The 24,233-nt window shown below is 38.6% G+C and overlaps 1 protein-coding gene across 1 annotated transcript in view; it reads right to left on the reverse strand.

Annotated features, from left to right (window-relative positions):
* The window catches only part of LOC137503272 (gastrula zinc finger protein XlCGF57.1-like), a 76,984-nt gene extending 53,967 nt beyond the window's left edge, over positions 1 to 23,017 (reverse strand). The window contains exons 1-2 of the mRNA XM_068230818.1: positions 22,702 to 23,017; positions 22,046 to 22,449 (exon numbers count right to left, since the gene is read on the reverse strand). Coding sequence (XP_068086919.1) covers positions 22,046 to 22,449; positions 22,702 to 23,017 — 720 coding nt within the window. The remainder of the gene's footprint in view (positions 1 to 22,045; positions 22,450 to 22,701) is intronic.
* Between the last annotated feature and the right edge of the window lie 1,216 nt (positions 23,018 to 24,233).

Genomic DNA, 24,233 nt, shown 5'->3' on the forward strand with positions numbered 1-24,233 from the left:
CTCAAATTGATGATAATTAATTTAGGAATATCTTGTACTAGAACTGAGAAAAATATATCCCCGTTCAAAATCTGAGAACGAAGAAATGAAAAATTATTTTGAAAATTTTGAATTTTTGAAAAAAGGTGTTATAATTCTTTGTGAAATGGTGATAAACTAATACATTTAGTAGGAGACATCAAGAACACTAACGATGATAGTTCGGCGAAAGAAACATTAAAATAAATGCATTTTTGTAGTTGCTATATAGTCTCAAAAAAGTGCCATTTTTGTTAACAAAAAATTCTTGGACAGCCCTTAAATGATAAAGTTTGCAATCCTACAGTATAACAGTCTTCATTTACCTTCCTGTTAACTACTAACACAATTTTAAAATTTTTGTGTAAAATTATGGATTTTGTAATGAAGCGAACATGAATACCGGGGACAAACAAGACAGCATAGAACAAATGACCTGAAAGCTGTGAGACTACATAGAAACATGGCCCTTGACTGAACTAACTGGAGACAATGAATCACAACACCAGGCAGGACTAATATTAAAAGAGCAGAATAACAAGAAGCAGGTTGATGAATAATCTGTTATAGAAATGGGATACAATGGATATTTTGCACATCCTAACATATAACTTACTATGTTCAAATTTTCTCCCTTAAAGCCTATGTCTAATATCTATGCCTTATTTCAACAAAATAGTGTTTGAATGGCAGAACACCTCTGGATTACGTGTTTAAGTGACTCCTATAAACGCATTATAAAGATTAATATATAACTCAACAAAATAAAAAAATCAGGAGTATCTGTTTTTATCGGGAGTGACAGTTTGAATATCCGGTGAAATTGTACGAGTAACAACAAGACGTAAGACCTTCAGTGTATTCTAGCCTGATTGGAATTTTGCAATTCATATTTCTTCTGACATCCGACATAGATAGCAGACGATCATTATAATTTATTTTCACCGTAATCACATCTATAAATATGAAGACTATGGAGGAGAGACAAAAAGAGGTCGGCTCAGGGCCTTGTGACACTCGACATCTACAATTGAAGGGACGCCGCATCACTACATGTTTAGTTCAGGACTATGTGTCTACACAAACTTAAGTTAGCCTCATCACTAATTATTTATTTCAGGGTGATGTGTTGTTCCAAAAATGGAAGGAAATCTCATCAGTAATTGGTAAGCTCGTAAACATGTGCCTTTCCACATGTCAGGAATTAGGAAATTTTATGAACCTTAAAACCTGTTCATATGTAATTCAGTACCAAACTGACAAGGCAAGAAGTCATTAAAGTTGCTGCTTGATATTTGTAGAATGCTGAAATGAGTCAGGATAACATAGCACATGAGGTGAGATATAAAACAAAGTGGTATGCAGTAGATAAGATCCGGTCTACTGAATCATTCAGAGCCTTATATACCAAGGAAAAAGCATACACACAAAATGCTTGTCGCTTTGCTGGTTCGAGACTGCATCAGCACAAGATATGTTTAGGAAGAAAAAAGCTATTTAAACTCCATCCAAAAACAGAAATGTGCATTTGCATGTGAAAAGTATTCATAAGGAACATTTTTATTGGTGGCCATAATATATGATTGCTCTCTAACAGCCTATTGTGTCCAGTCACACAAAAATTACAAAGAAACAGCAGAATTTCCTCCTCAAAGAGTTGTATTTGGGCGGTCTTCAGTTGTGTGCATGGTTCTACTCTGACTAATGAAAGCATGTAAGCTGGTACTGGGTAGTTCTGAGGACTGAAATGAATATTTTTTTGCTACTGGTTGCAAATGTACAGTAAGAAGAAATCAATGCGTCATATAACAGTCAAGAAGACTCTAACCACCCACAGAATAAAATAAACCTTTCAGAATTCATAGTTTCCATCACTAATCTGGTCTGAAGTCAAATCATAGGCTATGACTAGCCACTGTATGAGCTGCCGATACAGGGGCTCAGTTAAGTTTACCAATCCGAGATTATACCATCATCTCCCAGGTATTATCAAAGATCGTTGCGCACAGTAACGAACAAAGGTGTGACAGCACAAAATTAATTAGCATATAGACCAAAGGCACACCTACAGTTCAAACAAACTACTGCATTAAATGTTTGAAAACAGGATGTACACTTGTGCTACTTTTTAACCTCAGTGATAAAAATTACAATTTTGAAATAATATTATATCATTGCATTATTCTTTACCTACTTTTAGGAGATAATAAATTCACTTACTTGAAGTATTCTGAATTTTTTAGGCAACCTGCACAAATTAATAATTAAGTTGTAGCTGTCCATTTTATTAGTTTATACTAATTGTGTAAATGTGTTTGCAATGAACATGCTACAAGCACTTGACTGACAATGAGCACTAAAATGAAAAGTGGGAATTGGCAACAATCAGCTAGTGTGACCACAACACTGGAAAAAACATAAATTATATGCCAAAAATTTCCTTTGCTTACAAAAATGTGGACGTTTTATTTGAAAACTATGATACCTAAGATGTAGCACAACGGACCTCAACGTTTCATTTCTACTACAACTTATCTGTCTTGGGATCTACAAATGGAGGAATCTTAATTAACACACAAGAGAACAGAAAAGATCATTAGAAAATAATCTATCCAAATAAATACTTGAAAATGGCATTTTTGAGTTATCACACTAATGAACTCAGGCATCATTATATTGATTAATGAACCTAATTATGTTGGTTTAAAATTACTGTACTGTTTACAATGTACATAAAACTTAGCAGCTTCAAATTTGTATATTTAGTTTATAATCTACAAAAATGGCTATTTCTGTGTGTCACTGTTAGTACTGTACCAGGAAAAATTAAGGATATGTGCACAAGAATCTTCTGAAGGGGGAACGGTCCTTAGGGAGCAGATACAGAGAGATTTAGATGCAGAGCGAAATAATGGATATATTTGAAAACTTAATTTATTCACCTGGAGAATTTGATGAATAAGTTCCCTATTATTTCTGACTCGTAGCATTAAACCAAATTAAAATATTGTCTGAGCAAGTTCATGTCGCCTGGCTAATTGAAACAAAATAAATATTTATGATTGTCCATCTTTTAACATGAAACGATTATCTTTCGTTGAAAATCAATATGTTCTTTCCTAATAAAGTTCATAAAGTTCTTCAAGTATTGGTTCAAATGACAAAAACTGAAAATGAATGTAACACCCTTACACGTGTAAAATGAATTTCCCTACACCACTTTCAATATTTTAACACTTCAAAATTTGGCAAGATTTATCTTCTTCTAAAGTTCGGTGCTATAGTCTATTTTAGAACTGTCACTCAATATTTATAAAATTTAATGTGAAATCCAATGAGCGAAATAGTTTGTTGAATTATGAATGAAATCACTGATTCTACAGTTCAACTTGTAATATAGTCTGTTTAAATCTCAAGTTTGTTTACAGTGGCACTCATGTCACCAGAAACATCCAAATATCAAACTGAAAATGTAGACAAATGCGGTTCAACGAACATCATATGAAGTCCTCGACAGCTGGTGTTGTGATGCTATCCCCACGGTACCACGTCTGATTCCCGCGTAGTAACCACGTTCCGAATCGAACCTCAAACCGCGTTCCATGTCCCGCGTAGTAACCACGTTTAAATTCTATGAAGTCACCACGTTCCAACTCCCACGTAGTCAAAATGACAGCAGCTTTATATGACAAAATAGGCGATGTCAGGGTTTCAGATGTCACTTATAAAATTTATAAGCACGAAAACGTTCAACTGACAAGATTAACTTGTGAGTGTTCTATGCTTGTAAGTCGTAAAATTGGCACTGTATTTTACTACGTGAATTTCCTCTAATATTTAATCACTGGTAGATGATTGTTATTGCTCATTAGATTGGATTCACTGTTTATGTTGAAGCACATTTATAACATATTTACACACGAAAATCAGTCTTATCCACCATAACGAAATACTTAATTCGCGGATATTTACAAGTTCCTATGACGGCAATGTCATACAATGTCAAATACTGTTCACTTGTGATGAAGGTTTAACCGTATTAAAACTTCAACCAGTAATTATTACACACGTACTTAAGGTAACTTTATGAAATAGATTCGTTTGACAGATTAAATGTTTAATTATTTCACTTGAAAATCGTCTTAATATTCATACGCTTATTTCTCTTGAATGTTTAAAGTCAGTTTCATTTGAATATGAATAGAAGTTTAAATCAATTAAATTTGTTCGATTTGCAGTGGAAAGTACTAAGTCTGTACAGTGATTAAATATCATAAATCTTTGACAACACTTTGAAATTATTATGTTAGTATCATATCACTAGAAAAGTTTCTAAGTTCCAACACGAGTTATTGTTTTATAAGTCTTGGCGAAAACTTTACCGTAGAGTTGGTACGATGTGATGTTTTAAGTTCGAACCTCGCGAACCCGTTCATGTGAGACAGCATGACTACACGACGGCAGCGATTTGAGAACTGAACTGACTTGACCTAGCAAAACCCCGTTCTTTTATACCAATCTGCCGAGCTCAGCTTCCTCCTCTCGTGGAAAAATCAAGTTTTTTATACCTGAATTTCTCTTTAAGACCGTAGGACGACATTAATGAAATTGCAGTATGTTTGCCTTTAAATAATGGGCTATACGATGGCGTATCTCATTAATTGATATATCAGTGGGTTCCAAAGTTAGTACAATTTCTTGTAGTATGTTCGACAATATCAGGGGGTGTTATAGCTGCATCACGCGCTGCGTGACGTATCTTGCTTGCTGTATGCATGCTCGAACCGTTCTGTTGCGCTACATCGCATGCTAGGGTCCCCCCGCTGCGCTGACTTCCATTAAATAAAATTATGTTCCAGGCCACACATGGTTCCTGGCAGAGTACGAACGTACAAAATTATTGAGACTATCTGGAGGTAATAGTTGCAGACGGCATTTCAGATAATAAGAATGTGATGAACAAATCATGCATTGACAGTGAAGGAAAGAACACATTTTACATGGTTGCTTAAAGGTATTGTAAAGAAATACACTTCAAAAATATCTAGCTTTACCAGATATTATGTTTGTATATATATATATTCAGTATAACTACATCACGGAACAAAAATATGATCTTAAAATTCCTAAATATTTTAGATAAATATTACCAACAGAATTTTAAAATATTAGCGCTTAAATGAAACTTTGTAAAGAAACGATTAAACTGAAGAAAATGGCCAGCTTTTGGACATAAACCAACCACTACTGAACACAACTGTGAATAGGTACAATATATTCCATATTGTATAGGATGCGTAGTGTACGTACTTTGTTTCTTCTTTGATGTACGGCAACAGCTGAACATCAGTATGTTCTTCTATGTATATTTCCTCCTTAATATCTTCAGAAGGCTGTAAGTAATGCACCGCTCCCGCGTCCAGGTGAGGATACATGAGATCCAGACTAGCTCCTGATAAATGATTCTATCTGATTAATGTTGCTGGGTTGTGGGTTCCACTTGAGAAAGTACGCCGACGGCCTATGGTATATCTCAACCTACGCAGAAGGACGTCTCCAACACGCTATCAGTCGGATACCATACTCGCATGTCGCCAAAATTAATCGCAAATTTCAGGTTACTACGATATTTCAAGTGATTCGTACGTGTTGCTAACGAAATCTCAATCAGAAAATGAGTCCTTACAGTCTTACATCTAATTCTTATACTAAGTAGGCATTAAAAGAATTATATAGTTTCACTACTCAGCTTTTATTGACTATTCAGTCTAAATATCAAGTAAATGTCATCTAAGATATCGTTAAAAAAATGCCTCGTACAACGTAGACAGCTTCATAATGCTATAAACATCTCCATCAGTTGCAATTACGTTGAAATAAATAAAAATAGGTTTGGAAAAACCCGTAAGAAGTAGTTGAAATCTAGGCCTTAATCATCGATTCATTAACCCTGGCCTGTTGAAATACTAAGTCATAGTTAAGTAATGTTTGCAGAAATCAATTGAAAAATTAAAATATATAAATCAAATGAAACATATTAAATAGAGTTGAAAGAATTAGATGCATCCAATTGGTTAAAAATGAAAAGAAAATTATATTCCCAACTATATAGATCATTTCAGATTATAGTTTTAAAATGGAATGTAGAACGCAGTGAAAATAGCCAAATAAATAATTCATTAAGATCTGGAATCTCTTCTCACTGAGCTGGATTGCTCCTCAAAGTTACTTAAAATTCCATTATTTAACCTTTAATTCACATATGACCGGTGAAACGAATGTCACTTTGCTAAACTTAACATCTGTGTCCATACACAGTAGAAAATCGTATGGGAAAGCAATGTCTATCTTCTGAGGACTTTAGTTAACTCATATATTTAAAAGTTCGCTTGGATGTTTCATGTTTCATAAGATCTGATCTCCATATAAGCAAATTCAGGTCCACTCTAAGTCGTAATTGATTTCAAATTAATTCTATCATAAGGCTTATGTGGCTCATTCACTTAATTATTATCTTAATCCATGGTTAAAGTTCAATTTAAGTGCGTATCTGGCTGAATGTAGCATTGCCAAGTGTATTTAATTAACTTTCTAATAAATTATACCATAAGTGGAAAAATTGGCATATTAGAAGACTCTACCTTCATCTAAAAATCCATATATCAATGACTAAGTTGCCAGTGATGTGTCAAACTGCTCCCATAAAATCAGGAATTAGGTTACCATGTGTGAGAGTACTTGAAAGTGGTCATAAATAACTCAGTGACGGCCTAAATATTAACGTTATTAGCCTCTTGGCTCATCTGATGATCCTACATACTCAAACAACTCTGTGTTGATGGCATTGAGATCGTATCCTAACCTACTTTGTGTATCTGGGAATAAAAACAGCAATTGAAAGCAGTACATTTCATTATATATCTTAGCATGCATAATTTGCACGTACTATCATCTCTTAGAAGACTACTATGACCAACCTTTCAAATAAAAATAAATATCACCATCACAACTTAACATCCGCTTATATTATCACTTCATTCACCATTTATCACTTCAAATATCACGTAATATCCATATCAATGCATCTCAAGCACTCATCTCATTAAATACGCTGCATATGTGCCATAACCTACACATATAAAAAAAACATTTCCTTACCGTCATAGTATCAAAGAAAAGTGTCTCAAAATACTAAGCTGTACTACTATACTTCGTCGTAAACATTCCCTAAATACGATCTCCAAGCTTGCTATTCCGATAAAGCCATCATACATGTATATTGACATTCATATTATACTCCAACACTTCACTGATAACGAATTAAGATAACTATTACTTTCTCTCACACCACATTGATAAATTTGCGAACGGTTTTCACTGGTATTTCACGCCTATATATGGGATTAACAGTAACTTCAGATGAATACCTACATCCATGTAATTACACTTCAATATTATATACGCACGCACAATGTCACAAATCATATCACACATAGCCAAAAAACAAAGGTTTCTACTTACGAAAAACGACTCATAGGGGACTTAACTTTGCTTATTGGGCCCTGTTTGCCATCTCGCTGTTGATCATCGGGAATGGTAGGCCTCGCTCCATGGTTCTGCTTTAGGTAATCGGGTCCATCTCGTCTTCTCAGCTGATTTCCAATCCTCCCGGGTCATCAACCTCGTAAAGCGCCACCATAGTCGGAGTAGTCTCTGCCTTGGTCTTTTAGAACATCATAGTGGTCTCTGGTACGTTAAGAACAGAATAATACAATGTATTAGTTAATGTTGTCATGTTGTAATTTATCTTCGTTTCGTACTGCCTATGATATCAGAATGAATGTGCTCTGGGCCGTCTAGTTTCGCTATAACAGTTCTAAATGTGCTACTATTTGTAAACTCTCTCGCTTGCCGAGCGAATGCAATTTTTCCGTGCTTATTAGAATTGCACTTGACAGCTGGTTGGATTCTGCTCTCTACGATGTGCAGTATCAGACAAATATAAAGCTTCCAAGTCCAGCCGTGACGTATTAGTTGTACTAGACTTGATGATTCCTTTTTGCTGGTCTTTATATTTCGCGCAGTTATTTCAATCTATGCAGTTGACGTTGAGTGGGCTGCCGCGGATTTTATTCTCCGTCAATAGCTGATCTTAAAAACAGATAAGTTGGCTTATTTCTTTGCTAGACTCCGTCTTACTTGCCGTAGTGCTGAATTGTGTCGAATGTTCTAATGGAAGTCTCTTTTTTCTAATAATTACTTTAAATAATCCGCTTCTGTCATTCTTTACTCACAGCCTTCTAGGAATGGTTCTTTCGGTGACTACCGGTTGAAAGGATTATCATTTCGGCTCGTACCGCTGTTAGTTGCTTTCACATTGACCTTGTAATGGTTTGAACGCCATTTTTGTTCCTACTGATGCAAATAGAGAACGGTGAAATGGCACAGTAACAAATAAGTAAAGTAGAATAAAGAAGTAAGGGAATTAAATATATAGGCCTAAACAAGAAACAGCTGAGGAAATAAATTTCACAGTGGCACAAGGATAGTATAATTAATTTATCTCCCATTTAAAAATATAAGAGTGGAAAGGAACAATCAAATCAAAATCACTTCAAATGCAATGGAGGTGTCTACCTTGGTGGCAAATGGTACACAAAAATACCTTACTATCAAGCATTAAATTGTCAATGAACAGACAGGAAGACAATTTCCTAAAATACAGTATTATAAAATTTACACTTACTTTTCTTCTATTAAACACACAGCTCATCATTAATAAATTTACATTATTTACAAAATTTAACTCATGATGATGATGATGCTTGTTGTTTAATGGGGCCTAACATCGAGATCATCGGCTCCTAATGGTACGAAATGAGACGAAATGGTATGACAAATTAAAAGTCCAAAATTCTCCACTGACCAGAATACGTGAGGACGAAGAATGAATGGATGGACATGGATTTAAAACAATCGGTGGATGCGACGCACAATGCCTTGCATTCACAGAAACTGATGTAAAACAATAGCATTACTGATGATGCTTGTTGTTTTAAGGGGCCTAACGTCGAAGGTCACCGGCCCAATAGGATTACTGACCAAGGGACTGTTGCTATAGCATAACACTGAATGGATGATGCTTGCAGTCTAAAGAGGGTCTAAAATCCAAGTTATCGGCCCCGCATAACGCTACTTACCTCTAGGAAGGTAGAACATGGTATTTGTCATGTTGCGGTACTAATCAAATGTAGCAGAGACTCACGGTATTCCACATATTATGGTACTACACACAGGTTATGAAATTCGACATGTAATACAGACCTATGAGTTTTCTCACCTTGCGGCGCCATTTACAGGCAACGCAAACCTATGGTGTTAATCACATAAGAGTACTAGCCACAGGGACCTGCACTATCCCGCGGTGTTCCTCATAGAGTGGGTACTAATCACAGACAAGGCAGGACCATGGTAGCTATCATCTCATGGTCCCGCTCATATGGTGGTACTAATCACAGGTACTGCAAAAGCCGACCGCACAGTGCTCCTATGATACTAATCACAAACATATTTGATACCTAATATAGTGGTACTACGCGCAAGTAAAATCGAACCATGATGTTCTTCGCATGGTGGTAATAATCACAGGTAGTTTCGTGGTTACTTGGTCGCCCCTTACGACAGGCAGGGAATACCGTGGGTGTATTCTTCGTCTGCGTCCCCCTCCCACAGGGGGGTTGTGTGCTTGGTGCGCGAGAAGTATTTTATTTCCCTCAAGTCCGCCAGCAAGCCGCTTAAGACCCCCTATCCGCCACCTGGGACGCGCCACGTGGGAGTACCACTTCTCCCCCTGCTAAGCCAGAGTAGTAGGTTCGTGGAAATTTTACTCATATTATCCTCTGTATTTAAAAACATTATCAACTCATATACAACATGTGGAGTTATTTCAAACAATAATATACAACTGATATTAGAATAAAATTTACATTGCATTTATATATTTTATTTTCTTACACTTTTTGGAACCTAACTTGCATAGCGACCTGCTGCGTCTTAACCCAAGTCCTTTCGCCACTCCTTTTTAGACAACTGATAAGAGATAGGAAAAAGAAAAGGGACACACTGTAGGGTAGCAGTAGACAACTTAGCGTAGAAAAAGCGGAACATTTGTAAATATGTACATTTAAAATTACCTATGCATTTCTGAATATTCAGCAGAGAATATGCACACATACATACGGGTATGGAGGCACTCCCGTGTATTTGTAAATGTAGAATTTTAGGAAAATAAATAAATAATAGTATTAATAATAAATACTATCTCCAAAATATTACCCAATACTATTCTTCGCTTCCTTTTTCCTTTCTGCTGATCCCTATTTCAACAATGACTAGCTATTTTATTTATTCTCTTATTACCGGAGTAATAATGTATACCCTCTCTGTGAATACTTTAGTGCTGGCTACATGGCCATTGAAATTCCACTCTTTATTGTGGTTCGCCGCTGCGTTATTCATCAAGTGATTCATGGTCACAGATACTATGGTTTTCAATATTTATAAACATTAACTTCCACCGGCTTTAAAGTTATTAATGTGCCTATCTGTGGTGTATGGCCAGACAGTGCCTTTTCCAGTATTCTTCTGCATTCTAGTGTCGTCGGTATGAATCATCTCGCCACTCTCCCCCTCCACCGAGCGAGTATGCGCACGTAAACATTGCGACTGTGGTCTGACTTCAGGCTTCTGGGTTGTCGCCATTAAGGTTCTGCTGTGATGGAAGGACGGCGTGCTTCTCGCTTGACGGGATGGATAGAGTGATTATCGTGGACCCAGGGTGAAGTTGGTTTGATAGGGCTTACGCCCTCCTGAACTTTGCAATTTCCTTTTAAATTTTATTATCATTTAATGTACCTCGCCTGGAATTTTTGAGTGCACTCTAAGGGTTACCTTTACCATACGTAAGTAAGGATATTATGCTGAAGCGTACTGACGACTACGGCAAGATACTACACTGTAAGTGTTTTTTTAACTCATCTTTAACTTGTTCCAACTGGTGAACTGAATATTTCTAAATGCCTTGTTCCGCCATTGTGAGGGAATCTTGAAACGTGAAATTTCTGAAGCTATTTCGAAGAATATAAAGATTACGGAATTTCATGAGCTTGTACTATAAAAATTTATCCCTTCTTTAGCACTGCAAAATTTGTTTCCTCAATATTGTTTTAGGACTCAACTATATCTTAAACTCGAGGTTATATTGCATGGTATTTCTAATTTCGGTGCCTGAAGAAGAAATGGTGGCACATATTCTGAAAGGTTTTCCGCCCTACAACAGATCCTACCTCTTCCTCAGGAAGAGCCCGACTAATTTTGTGGAATTAGAGGCTGCTTGTACCTGTGCTGAATATGTCAAGCACGGGGACGCGGCCAGACCCATCTGCCACCCTCCTCCTTTTAACCCGGCCTCGCCTCAATCTAGGAATAGTGGAAATCTTAAAAATGGTATAATTGTGGATTACGTGACCACCTTCGGAATGCTCGCCCGTCAATAAAGCGTAGTACTGGTCCTTGTTCTTATTTGTGTAGGTCGAGGCAGCACATTAAGAATAATTGCCCAACCTCTTTCAAAAAACGCAATCAATGACTAAAGGTTAATAGTAATACTTGTGAATCTTGCCCCTGAATTTTCTGTGGATTCAGAGAGAGTTATTTGTCGGCAGGAATGTAATAAAATCTCCGATTTGGTTGATTCTAAAAGTGCCTTCGCGAAGGCAGACCTGAATAATGAACCGATTGTTGCTTTAAATGACTCGGTAACGTTGTCACTTTAATATATGATGATGCTTGTTGTTTTTCTATTTGCTTAACGTCGCACCGACAGAGATATCTCTTATGGCGACAATGGGATAGGAAAGGTCTAGGAAGTGGAAGTGGCCTTAATTATGGTACAGCTCCAGCATTTGCCTGGTCTGAAAATGGGAAACCACGCAAAACCATCTTCAGGGCTGGCGACAGTGGGGCCCGAACCCACTATCTCCCGATTACTGGATACAGGCCGCACTTAAGGTTAAATATTATAAAAAATATTGATCACAATGTATTCACATTTTCAATAATATTAGAAAATATGCCATCATTTACAACATTTAACATACCATCATGTCCATTTCTCTATTCATTGAGTCATAAGTTTGTCGGTTCAAACCCCCACCCGTGCTGGAGATACTCAACACTGAGGTAGGCTGTATTTGTCACATTCTCATGTTGTCTAAATCCCCCTAAGCCAATAAAGATTAGATTCTGGAAGTGTATTGGTGACCTTGTATATCAACTTTCATTTCCTCTAGCAAGTGTCTTCCCATTCTGTTTCTATTTTACTGAAATGCGTCTGTTTGATTGCTGCATTCATATATACGCAATCGGTAATGTCAATGAATAGATTGTCTCCGCCTAACATATGTAAAAATATAACCTATTTCTCATAATACTCTTTTGAAATTATTGATAGGTTCAACATCATCCGTATAATCATTGAATAATGAAACAAAATGCTTGTGTTATCTGAATTGCAGCCGCATCATCATCAGGTCCGATTTCTAGATATCCGTTTTCATTTATACCACAGTTATCAGTAAAATTATCTTTGTTGATATGTTATTTACTCACTAAAAATTTACCTCCACCCCTGCTCAACAATTCTGTGTCATTTCTTATGCCGTTATTCAGCTCAGTCTCAATATCCGCAGTATTCAATCCCGTCATGTTTACGAACTAAACAGCTGACCAGCACTCGCGGAAGTTCAAGACCGTTGCCTAGACAACTTCAAGACAAATTCTCACTCTTCTTTTACCTCCTAAGCCTTGTATATTGTACTGCATGTTCATCAATGCCTAATAAACAATTCACCACCAAAAAATACAAAACTATTGCATAGATTGCACACGTATGCAGATAATGCAGCAGAGTGTTTTCGGGCAATAAGGACCGTAAGGCAAAGTGAACAGTCGGGCGCGTTCGGGCGGAAAGGGGTTGATTAGTTCTAGGCTGGTTTTAATTTATCTGTCTTCTTTATGTGAGACTTTCTCTTTTAGGATTTTTTCAGTTGTTAGCTTAAATTGTAACTTAGCACATCATAATTTACTATTGGTCTAATGGGACATGAGCTTTTGTGTATTTTGGGGATGGCTCTTACTGTGGGGAGTTTGGGATTTTTTGATGGTGAGGCTTTCTTTTTCTTGTTCAGTGAGAATGAAGTCTGTTTGCTGGATAGCTTGTTTTATTTTGTTTGGAAATTTATTTGTAGGATCACATTGTAGTTTTTGAATTCCGTTGTTGTTGATGACAGCTATTGTTTTTTTCTATATACCCAAGAATAGAACATAACAAGAAGTGTCAAGAGTATAGATCTTGAATAGCAGTGCACTCGCATCTCAGATATGTTCAGACACCGTTCTCTTCTGTAGTATCTGTAATTTAGAACTCAACTAGCACACATTTATTCAGAGAACAGTGTGCATAAGCTGCAGAATTTCACCTTTAAGTAACTCCTGGACAATATCACATCTATAAATTAGCAGTTCACAGTGTTGGGAGTAGATTTTTGCTGACGACCCACAATTACTCATTGAATATCCCTCTTCCAACTTTCAAGGTTTTCAAAGACTCTGAGGTGCAAGAATGATGTGCAGGAATTGACTTTTATGCCAGTATAACTACAGACGTGTGCTGGGATATTCAGCTTCATCAAATACCTCTAGAATGGACCCAAATTACACTCGCCAACATGAAAGTAGAATGTTATCACATCACCATGTAAACTATCAGATGAAGAGAGACTGAACTGTAAGCCACACATTCAGAAGATTACAATTTACTGTGTTTACAGTAGCAACAGACAGAGCAAGGAAAGATGATGACAATAAGTCGCTTCTTCTCCAAAATTATTTCACAGCTTCTCCGCCAAGGCAGAGTTTTACTATGAGATCACCCAACATTAGTAACATTGTAAAGAAGTTTAAATGATGCAAATCTTACCTGGAATTTCTTTTGGAGGCAAAATATGTTCACTATGAGATTCAAAGACCTACTGGTCATAACCGAATTAAATCCAGCACCCACAATTGTCCTTCCGTTCAGCAGCTACTAGCACTAAATTTGGATAATGTATGATAGGAGATGATGTCAATCCCACAACGATACCATTACCAAACCATGGAGAATAAAAACATAACCATACAACCTACAGAAATCCATTTCAATAAATGCCAGAGGTAATCAATAAACAATAAACAGTCATTTGATGGGTACTTAGCTCATGAAATGTCCTGATGCCTAGATCTTGAAACGCTGCCTGTCACAACTTCATTGGTAGCTGGACCTAACCAAGGTTCCTTCACTATCAAGTCCACAACTTTAATTCAGCTTTTTGCCACTATCAAACATAGCATGCACTGCCATCTCCCTAGTAAATGCTAGAGGCCAATTGTCCACTTGGCAACCATAATCTGGGAGCATGTGCCACCAGAACCCCTTTCCTTGCCCCATGAATAAGGTTTCTGTCACTAGTTGTACCTATAGATGTATATAAATACTGTTGTTTGTACTTCCTAAGAGTTGGCTGCCTTGCGTAGCACATTATCACATACTCCCAGACAAAGAAACAAAAGAGAGACATACTTTTCCTAGATGCCCATGTAGCAAATGGCGACTGCTGGGGTTAATATTGGGGAAGCACATAGTAAATTATGCCCCTGCCAAACTAACTCAGCTACTAAGGGTTAAATTCTGATCTCTATAAATTTATTTGCCATGAGACTCACAAGTGATGCATTTGTTGTTCTTTCAAGCCAGGCTGGTTCCTCTTTGATTTTTACTTGCAGATCCAGTTCACACTGCAACTGAAGTAGTTAGAAGCTACTGGGGTTCTTGATTACTTCCAATGATATTACACTGAAACATAGCCCACAGAAATATATTACCTTATTGCAGTCATTGCTACTTAGGTTATCTGTCAACAGACTAAGCATTATGCTTGAAATTTTACATGACCGTCAATATTATGAACATACCAAAAAGACTCAAAATTTTACATGACTGTTAATATTGTGATCATACCTATTGGACCTCAAGTTTTCTATGACTGACACTATGCAGAACAATCTCCATAACAACACTGATAACCATAACAAGAATTCTACATATGATATCCTAAACGGAAACTTCTCAAAATTTCGAACCCTACTACCATATGTTGCAGCCTACAATGTAAAGAAAAACTCAACATTCACAGCGTCACTATTAAATTGCAAACATAGGTAAATAACACAGCAACTCAATAATTAAAATTATGCACTACATATTGTAATTTCTTTCTGAAACTAATATGCGTAGAACTTCAGAAAAATTCTTCACTCCAAAACAATTTTGATAGGTAAGGTACCGGGGTAAGTTACGTTATATTGCTACAACACACGAGGAACAGATTTGCCGGCACTTGTAACACAAAGGCCAGGAGTTTTCAAAAAGAATGCCAGTTATATGTGTATACAGTTTTAATGCTTAAGTAGAAATAAAATTTAAGAAAATTAAAAATATTAAATGTTAAAAATATGTAGAATGCTGAAACTGAGAAAGATTAGTATTAACTTCTTACTGTTCCCAATTGAGATCTATAATTTTCGCAAAAGTAAATTATAGAACTTGAACCTTACCGACAATAGAGATTGTGGACACAGTGTAAATGATAGAAATCACAATTTCTCAATGAAGAAAATCTGTAGCACAATAAATTAACAGAATAGGCTGTACAAATGGCTAATACGCGTCTTATGTAACACATACCTCACACCTAGAGATAAAACCTGATATTTTAATTCAGTGTAATCACTTAAAACAAACACTTAAAGAACGGATTTGATTTGTATCAGTCAGTAGAACGGGCTGAATTTAGGAAAGGATTAATTACCAGTGAGAACTCCAGAGTACACGACACTTCTTGAAAACAGCACTGGGTGCAATGTCCCGTTATATTTCTAACTATCAACTATCAATGCAGTCCTGCTCTAGTGGGCTTTACACGTGGTCAAAGAGAATGAGTAAGAGATGACTCTCAACGTTATTTTTCACTTCTGAACGCAACGGCTGCGCAAAGATCGCCAGGAATTGCACACCAGCGCCTCTAGTGTAAACAGGGCTGAACTAAAATTACCGGGCGGGTGATTTAAATCGTTTAGAGCGCGGAAGGTCCCCAGGTTCTCGTCCCCGTCCACTCTTAAATATTATATTAAATATATTTTTTCTTTTTTTCTTTCTCGTCTATTTTCTTTCATTTCCTTTTCTTTCTTTCCTTCTTTCAGTTACCTTTTTCTGAAATACTGCATTCTGAACAACAATACACCTGGAGGCTGGGCTGTGTTTTATTATTATTAATAATTTTTTGCTGGAGAAAAGAAGCTTACCAGCTTGTGCTGCTTATTATAATTATTTCAATTATGGAGCTATATTTTATTTTTACTCATTCAAAAAGCCTTGAAGGATCGGAGTGACTGGCCTTGCCTGTGCTGCTTTTGTTTGTTTCTGCTGAGGAAAAAGGAAGCTAACTCACAAAGGGAGGAAGGAAGTGACCTGAAGGTGAGCAGGATTGGCAATCCTTATCTCAGATTAAGACGTATGACAGAAATAGACACTAACATCCCCTCGTACATCAGTCCTCTTTAACACTACTTAAGCCAACTGTAACAGTCAACAGTATCAAGATATGCCACTTATGCAGGAAATAAAATATAAATATAATGTAAGAAAGAAAACCATATGCAGGAACCAAAATGATGAAAGGAAACTCATATGCTAAGGAGGGATTTTTTAGGATTCAAAGGTAAATTGAAATGAAACATGATCTTTTGATTTATGGAGCTATATTCTACCTACTATCCACAGTGTTACAGGTATAAAATTGTGAAGAAATTGTATTCAGCAGTGTTAATCATCAATTAATATTCATCAGCCAGAAAACTATTCAATACAACACAAATACAAGATCATTCATTTATGAAAGAAAGACTGGAACTGACAAGGTACAACATAATACTTTTCTCTCTTATCGCAGTTTAACGTTGCACTGACATTGCAAAAGTTTTCAGCAACACCATTTGTATTTTCCCAAGGAACTTACAATATGATAAATCTTTCAGTCTGTCAAAAGAGGCACCTTGGGCCACACACTGAAAAATATTGAGATTTGTACTTCTTTTGCATCTACTAGAGGATGACAAATCTCTGGCAGAGTAGTGTTTGAAGAAACCAAGACATGATAGCACATACTCTGTTCCTACATACTGCACCAAAACACAACATATCATTCAATCAGTCATCTGCATTTAGATGATAAACAATGTCAAGCTACAAAATTGTATGCATCCCTTGTATTCATTGATCTACACTATTTACAATAAAAAATGTTCTATTTTATGTGACAGTAGGATATATAAAAAAATTCTGCTACATGGAAAAGGATGGAATCATGAATATATTTGAGGGTTTAAAAGACAAGAGAGAGCTTACAGATTCTGTGATTGCTCGCTCTTACAACATGCAGGAGGTACAAATAATGCTTCCTTTCAGTCCATCCGCAGGAGAGTAGTTCTAATAAATTTACAGAAATATGTAGCATCAGGATCTACATACAATAATATGGCAGCTGATCCAGCACAAAACATTCCCATGCCAAGTCACAACATAGCTCCACCTATTAAGAGCTATGTCCAAGGAAATGCTTGCTACTTTAGTACAGTATTATGAACAATATGCTGCTACTTCCACAACATTACGGCGTGCACGGGACTTTGCTGTGACCTAGACGAAATGCCAGTTGAAGACAGTGGAAACTCACTTCAGACAGTGCCATTTGTACCTACTGTATATCGAAGGCAGAAATCTATGTTGATGGTTGCAGAGTAGGCTGATCTGTGGTCTGACAGCATGCACTCCAACCGGCCAACCAAGCAGAGGAGGGGTGGCTATGGTTCCACCGTGTTTCTATACCTCTGCATTTGGGACACAGAAACGGGCTGTTCCCCTACCACTGGCTGTCCTGAGATTGGTTTTTCCTTTCGCCTGCAGTAAGGCGAATGATGGGACAGTTCCTAGTATATGTCATGGCCACCAAATATCTTGCCCTCACCACAAATCTCCTTGCTTAAGATGATGATGCCTGTTGATTAAAAGGGCCTAAAATCTAGTTCATTGTTTTAAGAGAAAGTACAACTAGGCAACCATCCCCTATATATATTAGTAATCGGAGAGAAGAAATGGAAGGGGGCTGACACTGGGAAAAGTTATGGTATCAGCTAAGAAGGACCATGCCCTTTGAGGAAAATAAGACTCCCTAGGCCTCCATACATAATACAATCGGGGGCAGAAAAGAACAGGTCGTGATCGAGGTAGATCAGATAGGATAGATGAAAGTGGGGAGCCTGGCACAAGTAAGCGAAAGTAGTGCCAAAATTCAATTAAGGGCTCCGTGGTCGCCTACCCAAGCTCCCAAGTACAGAGCCCACATGGGACCCCTTTTAGTCGTCTCTTACAGCAGGCAGAGAATGCTGTGGCTGTTATTCTACTGCCCCTACCCACAGGGGGACAACTATGATAAGGCTAGTTGCTTTACGTTGCACCGACACAGATAGGTCTTATGATGATGATGGTACAGGAAAGGCCTAGGAATGGGAAGGAAGCAGCCGTGGCCTTAATTAAGGTACAGCCCCAGCATTTGCCTGGTGTGAAAATGGGAAACCACAGAAAACAATTTTCCGGGCTGCCGATAGTGGGGTTCGAACCTATCTCCCGAATACTGGATACTGGCCGCACTTATGTTTCAAATTATCCGAAATTCATTTGCCTTGGTGTGGTATGTTTTCATGTTCTGGCCTCAGGAGATTAGTAAAACAAGAACAGTAAGGATGCTTACCTCAAATATCTTGTTCTTTTTCTTCAAACACGCAAACGAAGATAACAGATATACGCAAACATATCAAAGTAAAGCAAAATGTCACAAACGTCAAAAACGTGGTCGTCCCACGTGGTCCAAGTTGTCAAACTCAAATCGACCAATAGCAATCGGGAGATGTTTCTACCAATAGGAGCTGCCGTATTCGTCACGTGGGCTTAGGATGAGTGACGTGAAGTACAACAGCGCGCCCACGCGAGTGGAGAGCAAAAGTATTCAGTCTGAGCCGGGCCCTCGGAAGGGTAGGACCTCTGCCGCTGTCAAACCCTTTCACGTGGTAGTGGTGGGGGTAAGGTTCGGCAGTACGGTTCACTGCCGTCTCAATCCTACATATATAGATTGAGACGGCGGTGGTTCGGTTATTGATGTTGGGGAGGAAGGGACGTTGTCGTTGAAGGAGGGATTGGATATGGGTGGGGTATAGTAGCCATTACTGAATTAAAACAGCTCATTTGCGAGCTTTAAACTGAAAATGCAACAACCCAACAACATTATCGAGATCATTTTGCAGTTGCTCACAATCTTGTAACTTATTTATTACTCTGTACAGAATAACATCATCTGCGAAAAGCATTATCTCTGATTCCACTTCTTTACACATATCATTGATATATATAAGAAAACATAAAGGTCCAATAATACTGCCTTGAGGAATTCCCCTCTTAATTTTTACAGGGCCAGATAAAGCTTCACCTACTATAATTCTCTGAGCCCTATTTTCTAAAAACCGAGCCACCCATTCAGTCACTCTTTTATCTAGTCCAATTGCACTCATTTTTGCCAGTAGTCTCCCACGATCTACCCTATCAAATGCCTTAGACAGGTCAGTGGCGATACAGTCCAATTGACCACCTGAATGCAGGATATCTGCTATATCTTGCTGGAATCCTACAAGTTGTGCTTCAGTGGAATAAACTTTGCAACAGTATGGCTTCTCTTCTGTGTGTGTCCGCATAAGAACAGTTAGCTCAGACTGCCTTTCTTTGTGAATGATTAGCCACAGACATTCCACCTGTTTGGCTTCTCGCCTGTATGGGTCCGCGTATGATCGGTCAGACTGCCTTTCCTTGTGAATGATTTGCCACAGACATTGCACCTATATGGCTTCTCGCTTGTATGGGTCCGCATATGATCGGTTAATTTGCCTCTCTTTATGACTCGCCTGTATGTTTACGCATATGTTCGTTAAGATTGCCTCTCTTTATGTATGATTCGCCACAGACATTGCGGCAGTATGGCTTCTCGCCAGTATGGGTCCGCATATGTTCGGTTAGTTTGCCTCTCTTTATGACTCGCATGTATGTCTCCACATATGTTCGGTAAGTTTGCCTCTCTTTATGAATGATTTGCCACAGACATTGTAGCTGTATGGCTTCCCGCCTGTACGGGTCCCCATATGACAGGTTAGAAAGCCTTTCTGTATGGATGATTTGCCACAGACATTGCAGCTGTTTATGAATATTGAATTTTCACGACCGCATTGTAATCGAAACCGACTTTCAACCTATTAGGTCGTGTTACGTACATTTAGTACGTATTGAAGAGATGTTAAGTACAGAACAAAAATGGCCAACCAGACACCAGTGGGATCCGAACCCACAACCTCCCGATTTCGCGTCGGTTGCTCTACCAATTGAGCTATGGTGGCCTAGGCCATCTTTGTTCTGTTGGAAAGGATCTAAGCTACAGAACAAAGATGGCCTAGGCCACCATAGCTCAATTGGTAGAGCAACCGACGCGAAATTGGGAGGTTGTGGGTTCGGATCCCACAGGTGTCTGGTTGGCAATTTTTGTTCTGTACTTAACATCTCTTCAATACGTACTAAATGTACGTAACACGACCTAATAGGTTGAAAGTCTGTTTCGATTACAATGCGGTCGTGAAAATTCAATATTCATTGACTTGGCCCTCAACGGGCAACTTAAACGCACTCTACAGTGAGATGGTAGTAGTACCAGACCTGTAGCTTAGAATCTTTCCAACAGAACAAAGATGGCCTAGGCCACCATATCTCAATTGGTAGAGCAACCGACGCGAAAACGGGAGGTTGTGGGTTCGGATCCCACTGGTGTCTGGTTGGCCATTTTTGTTCTGTACTTAACATATCTTCAATACGTACTAAATGTACGTAACACGACCTAATAGGTTGAAAGTCGGTTTCGATTGCAGCTGTTTGGCTTCTCGCCTGTATGGGTCCGCATATGATCGGTCAGTCTGCCTTTCCTAGTGAATGATTTGCCACAGACATTGCACCTGAAAGGCTTCTCGCTTGTATGGGTCCGCATATGATCGGTTAGTTTGCCTCTCTTTTTGACTCGCCTGTATGGGTAAGCACATCTTCGGTTAGTTAGCTTCTCTTTATGAATGATTCGCCACAGACATTGCAACTGTATGGCTTCTCGCCAGTATGGGTCCGCATATGTTGGGTTAGTTTGCCTCTCTTTATGACTCGCCTGTATGTCTCCGCATATGTTCGGTAAGTTTACCTCTCTGTATGAATGATTTGCCACAGACATTGCAGCTGTATGGCTTCTCGCCTGTATAGTTCCGCATATGATCGGTCAGTTTGCCTTCCGTTGTGAATGATTTGCCACAGACATGGCACTTGAAATGCTTCTTGCCTGTATGGGTCCGCATTTGTTCGGTTAGGTTACATCTCTGTATGAATGATTTGCCACAGACATTGCAGCTGTATGGCTTCTCGCCTGTATCGGTAAGCATTTGATCGGTCAGACTGCCTTCCGTTGTGAATGATTTGCCACAGACATTGCACCTGTAAGGCTTCTTGCTAGTATGGGTCCGAATTTGATCGGTCAGTTTGCCTCTATTTATGACTCGACTGTATGGGTAAGCACATCTTCGGTTAGTTAGCTTCTCCTTATGAATGATTCGCCACAGACATTGCAGCTGTATGGCTTCACGCCAATATGGGTCCGCATATGTTCGGTTAGTTTGCCTCTCTTTATGACTCGCCTGTATGTCTCCGCATATGTTCGGTAAGTTTACATCTCTGTATGAATGATTTGCCACAGACATTGCAACTGTATGGCCTCTCGCCTGTATGGGTCCGCATATGACCGGTCAGATTGCCTTTCGTTGTGAATGATTTGCCACAGACATTGCAACTGTATGGCTTCTCGCCTGTATGGGTCCGCATATGTTCGGTAAGCTTATATCTCTGTATGAATGATTTGCCACAGACATTGCACCTGTATGGCCTCTCGCCTGTATGGGTCCGCATATGACCGGTCAGATAGCCTTTCGTTGTGAATGATTTGCCACAGACATTGCAACTGTATGGCTTCTCGCCTGTATGGGTCCGCATATGTTCGGTTAGGTTACCTCTCTGGATGAATGATTTGCCACAGACGTTGCACCTGTAGGGCTTCTCGCCCGTATGGGTACGCATATGATCGGTCAGACTGCCTTTCGTTGTGATTACTTTCCCACAGGCATTGCACCTGTAATGCTTTTCGCCTGTATGGGTCCGTATATGTTCGGTTAGTTTACCTCTCTGTATGAATGATTTTCTACAGACATTGCAGCTGTATGGCTTCTCGCCTGTATGGGTCCGGATATGAGCGGTTAGAATGCCTTTCTTTATGAATGATTTGCTACAGGTATTGCACCTGTAAGGCTTCTCGCCTTTATGGGTTCGCATATGTTCGGTTAGTTTACCTCTGTGCATGAATGATTTGCCACAGACATTGCAGCTGTAAGGCTTCTCGCCTGTATGGGTCCGCATATGTTCGGTTAGTTTACCTCTGTGAATGAATGATTTGCCACAGACGTTGCAACTGTATGGCTTCTCGCCTGCATGAGTCAGCTTGTGATAAGGTAAACTGCTTTTATTGACATATGATTTGCAACATTCAGTGCATACGTGAGGCTTGTTGCCTGTGTGAATAACCATTTGACCGGCTAGTTTTTTCCAGCTGAAGGATTTTCCACAGACGTTGCAGCAGTTTCGGTTCTCGCCCGTGTGAGACCGCATAACGTCCGGTCTTTTCCTTAAATTTTTATGAGATACTGAGCATTCGTTTATAATCCCAGCTTTATGCAATCGCGTGTCGCCAGTGAGCATTTTCCTCTTTGTAAAGCAATTATCAGAAAATCCGCACACTTGGAGCGGGTGGATCCTGAGGTGCTTCGACAAGCTGCTTCGGCTACATAACACCTTTCCGCAGTGATCGCACTTGAAGGGACGATCTTCCTTGTGTCTCTTCAGATGTCGCAAGAGGTCCAACTTCCTAGCCAGGACTTCACTGCACACACTACACCTAAAACTAGATGATCCGCCGTCCGGAGGTTGATGATCTCTATAGTTCACCTCGGGTCTCGATCTACAGTGACAAATGAAAACCATGTGACCAATAGTTCAACAGCCAAATCCACTACAACTCTCACACAGGGGATTTGCTACTGGACATTCCAAACACTGATATCCAGTGCAGACAGCTCGTTACTCATAAACATTACATTCCTGAGAGTAAACATCATCTGAGGTTAAATTTCAAAAGCTCTCACTTGTTACGAGAATATGTTGCGTCTTTTCTTAATCACGATATCAGGCGCAAGAAACTTGTCACGGTTTAGAAATGTACGAGTTAATAGACAACCTCAATTGAAGAAAGCATGAGAAGTGGTCCAGCCTGAAAGGGTAAATACTCGTACAAGCTCTTTAATCCAGCACATATTATTCTATCGAAATCCGTAGTCTGTTCTCCTACATAAAGAACAGCATATGCTTTGGAGTTTTGATCTTGTTGAAGCACTCTGCGCTTTGTTGCAGGGAAGTAATAATTTTTGGAAAGGACCTTGTCCTTGAGGTTGTTTGAGAGAATGTCTGTGCTGTAGATATTCATAAAGTTGAGAACGTTTGCCGACATTCAGCAAGATCTGTTGAAACACGGCTAATCTTTTATGAATGTTATTTTGTCACACAAATATACATATTGTATTTGTACATTGTTATATCACTATAGCATTTTATTATGTCACTGTGTCGCTTTTCCGAAATATGTATCTTTGATGTGCAATCAAACATAGCCAACCTATATATAGGACGGTAGGTTTATACAAGGACGATCATACTTACTATCATGTACTACATCAGTCTACATCTTAATTCCTGTATTTAACACGGTAGCCACTAATCCTGATGAAATCCTGGCAAAGCTGAAATATAACAAGTATATGACGGCTCTCTC

The sequence above is a fragment of the Anabrus simplex genome, chromosome X (assembly GCF_040414725.1).
Source record: "Anabrus simplex isolate iqAnaSimp1 chromosome X, ASM4041472v1, whole genome shotgun sequence".
NCBI classification, from domain to species: Eukaryota; Metazoa; Arthropoda; class Insecta; order Orthoptera; family Tettigoniidae; genus Anabrus; species Anabrus simplex.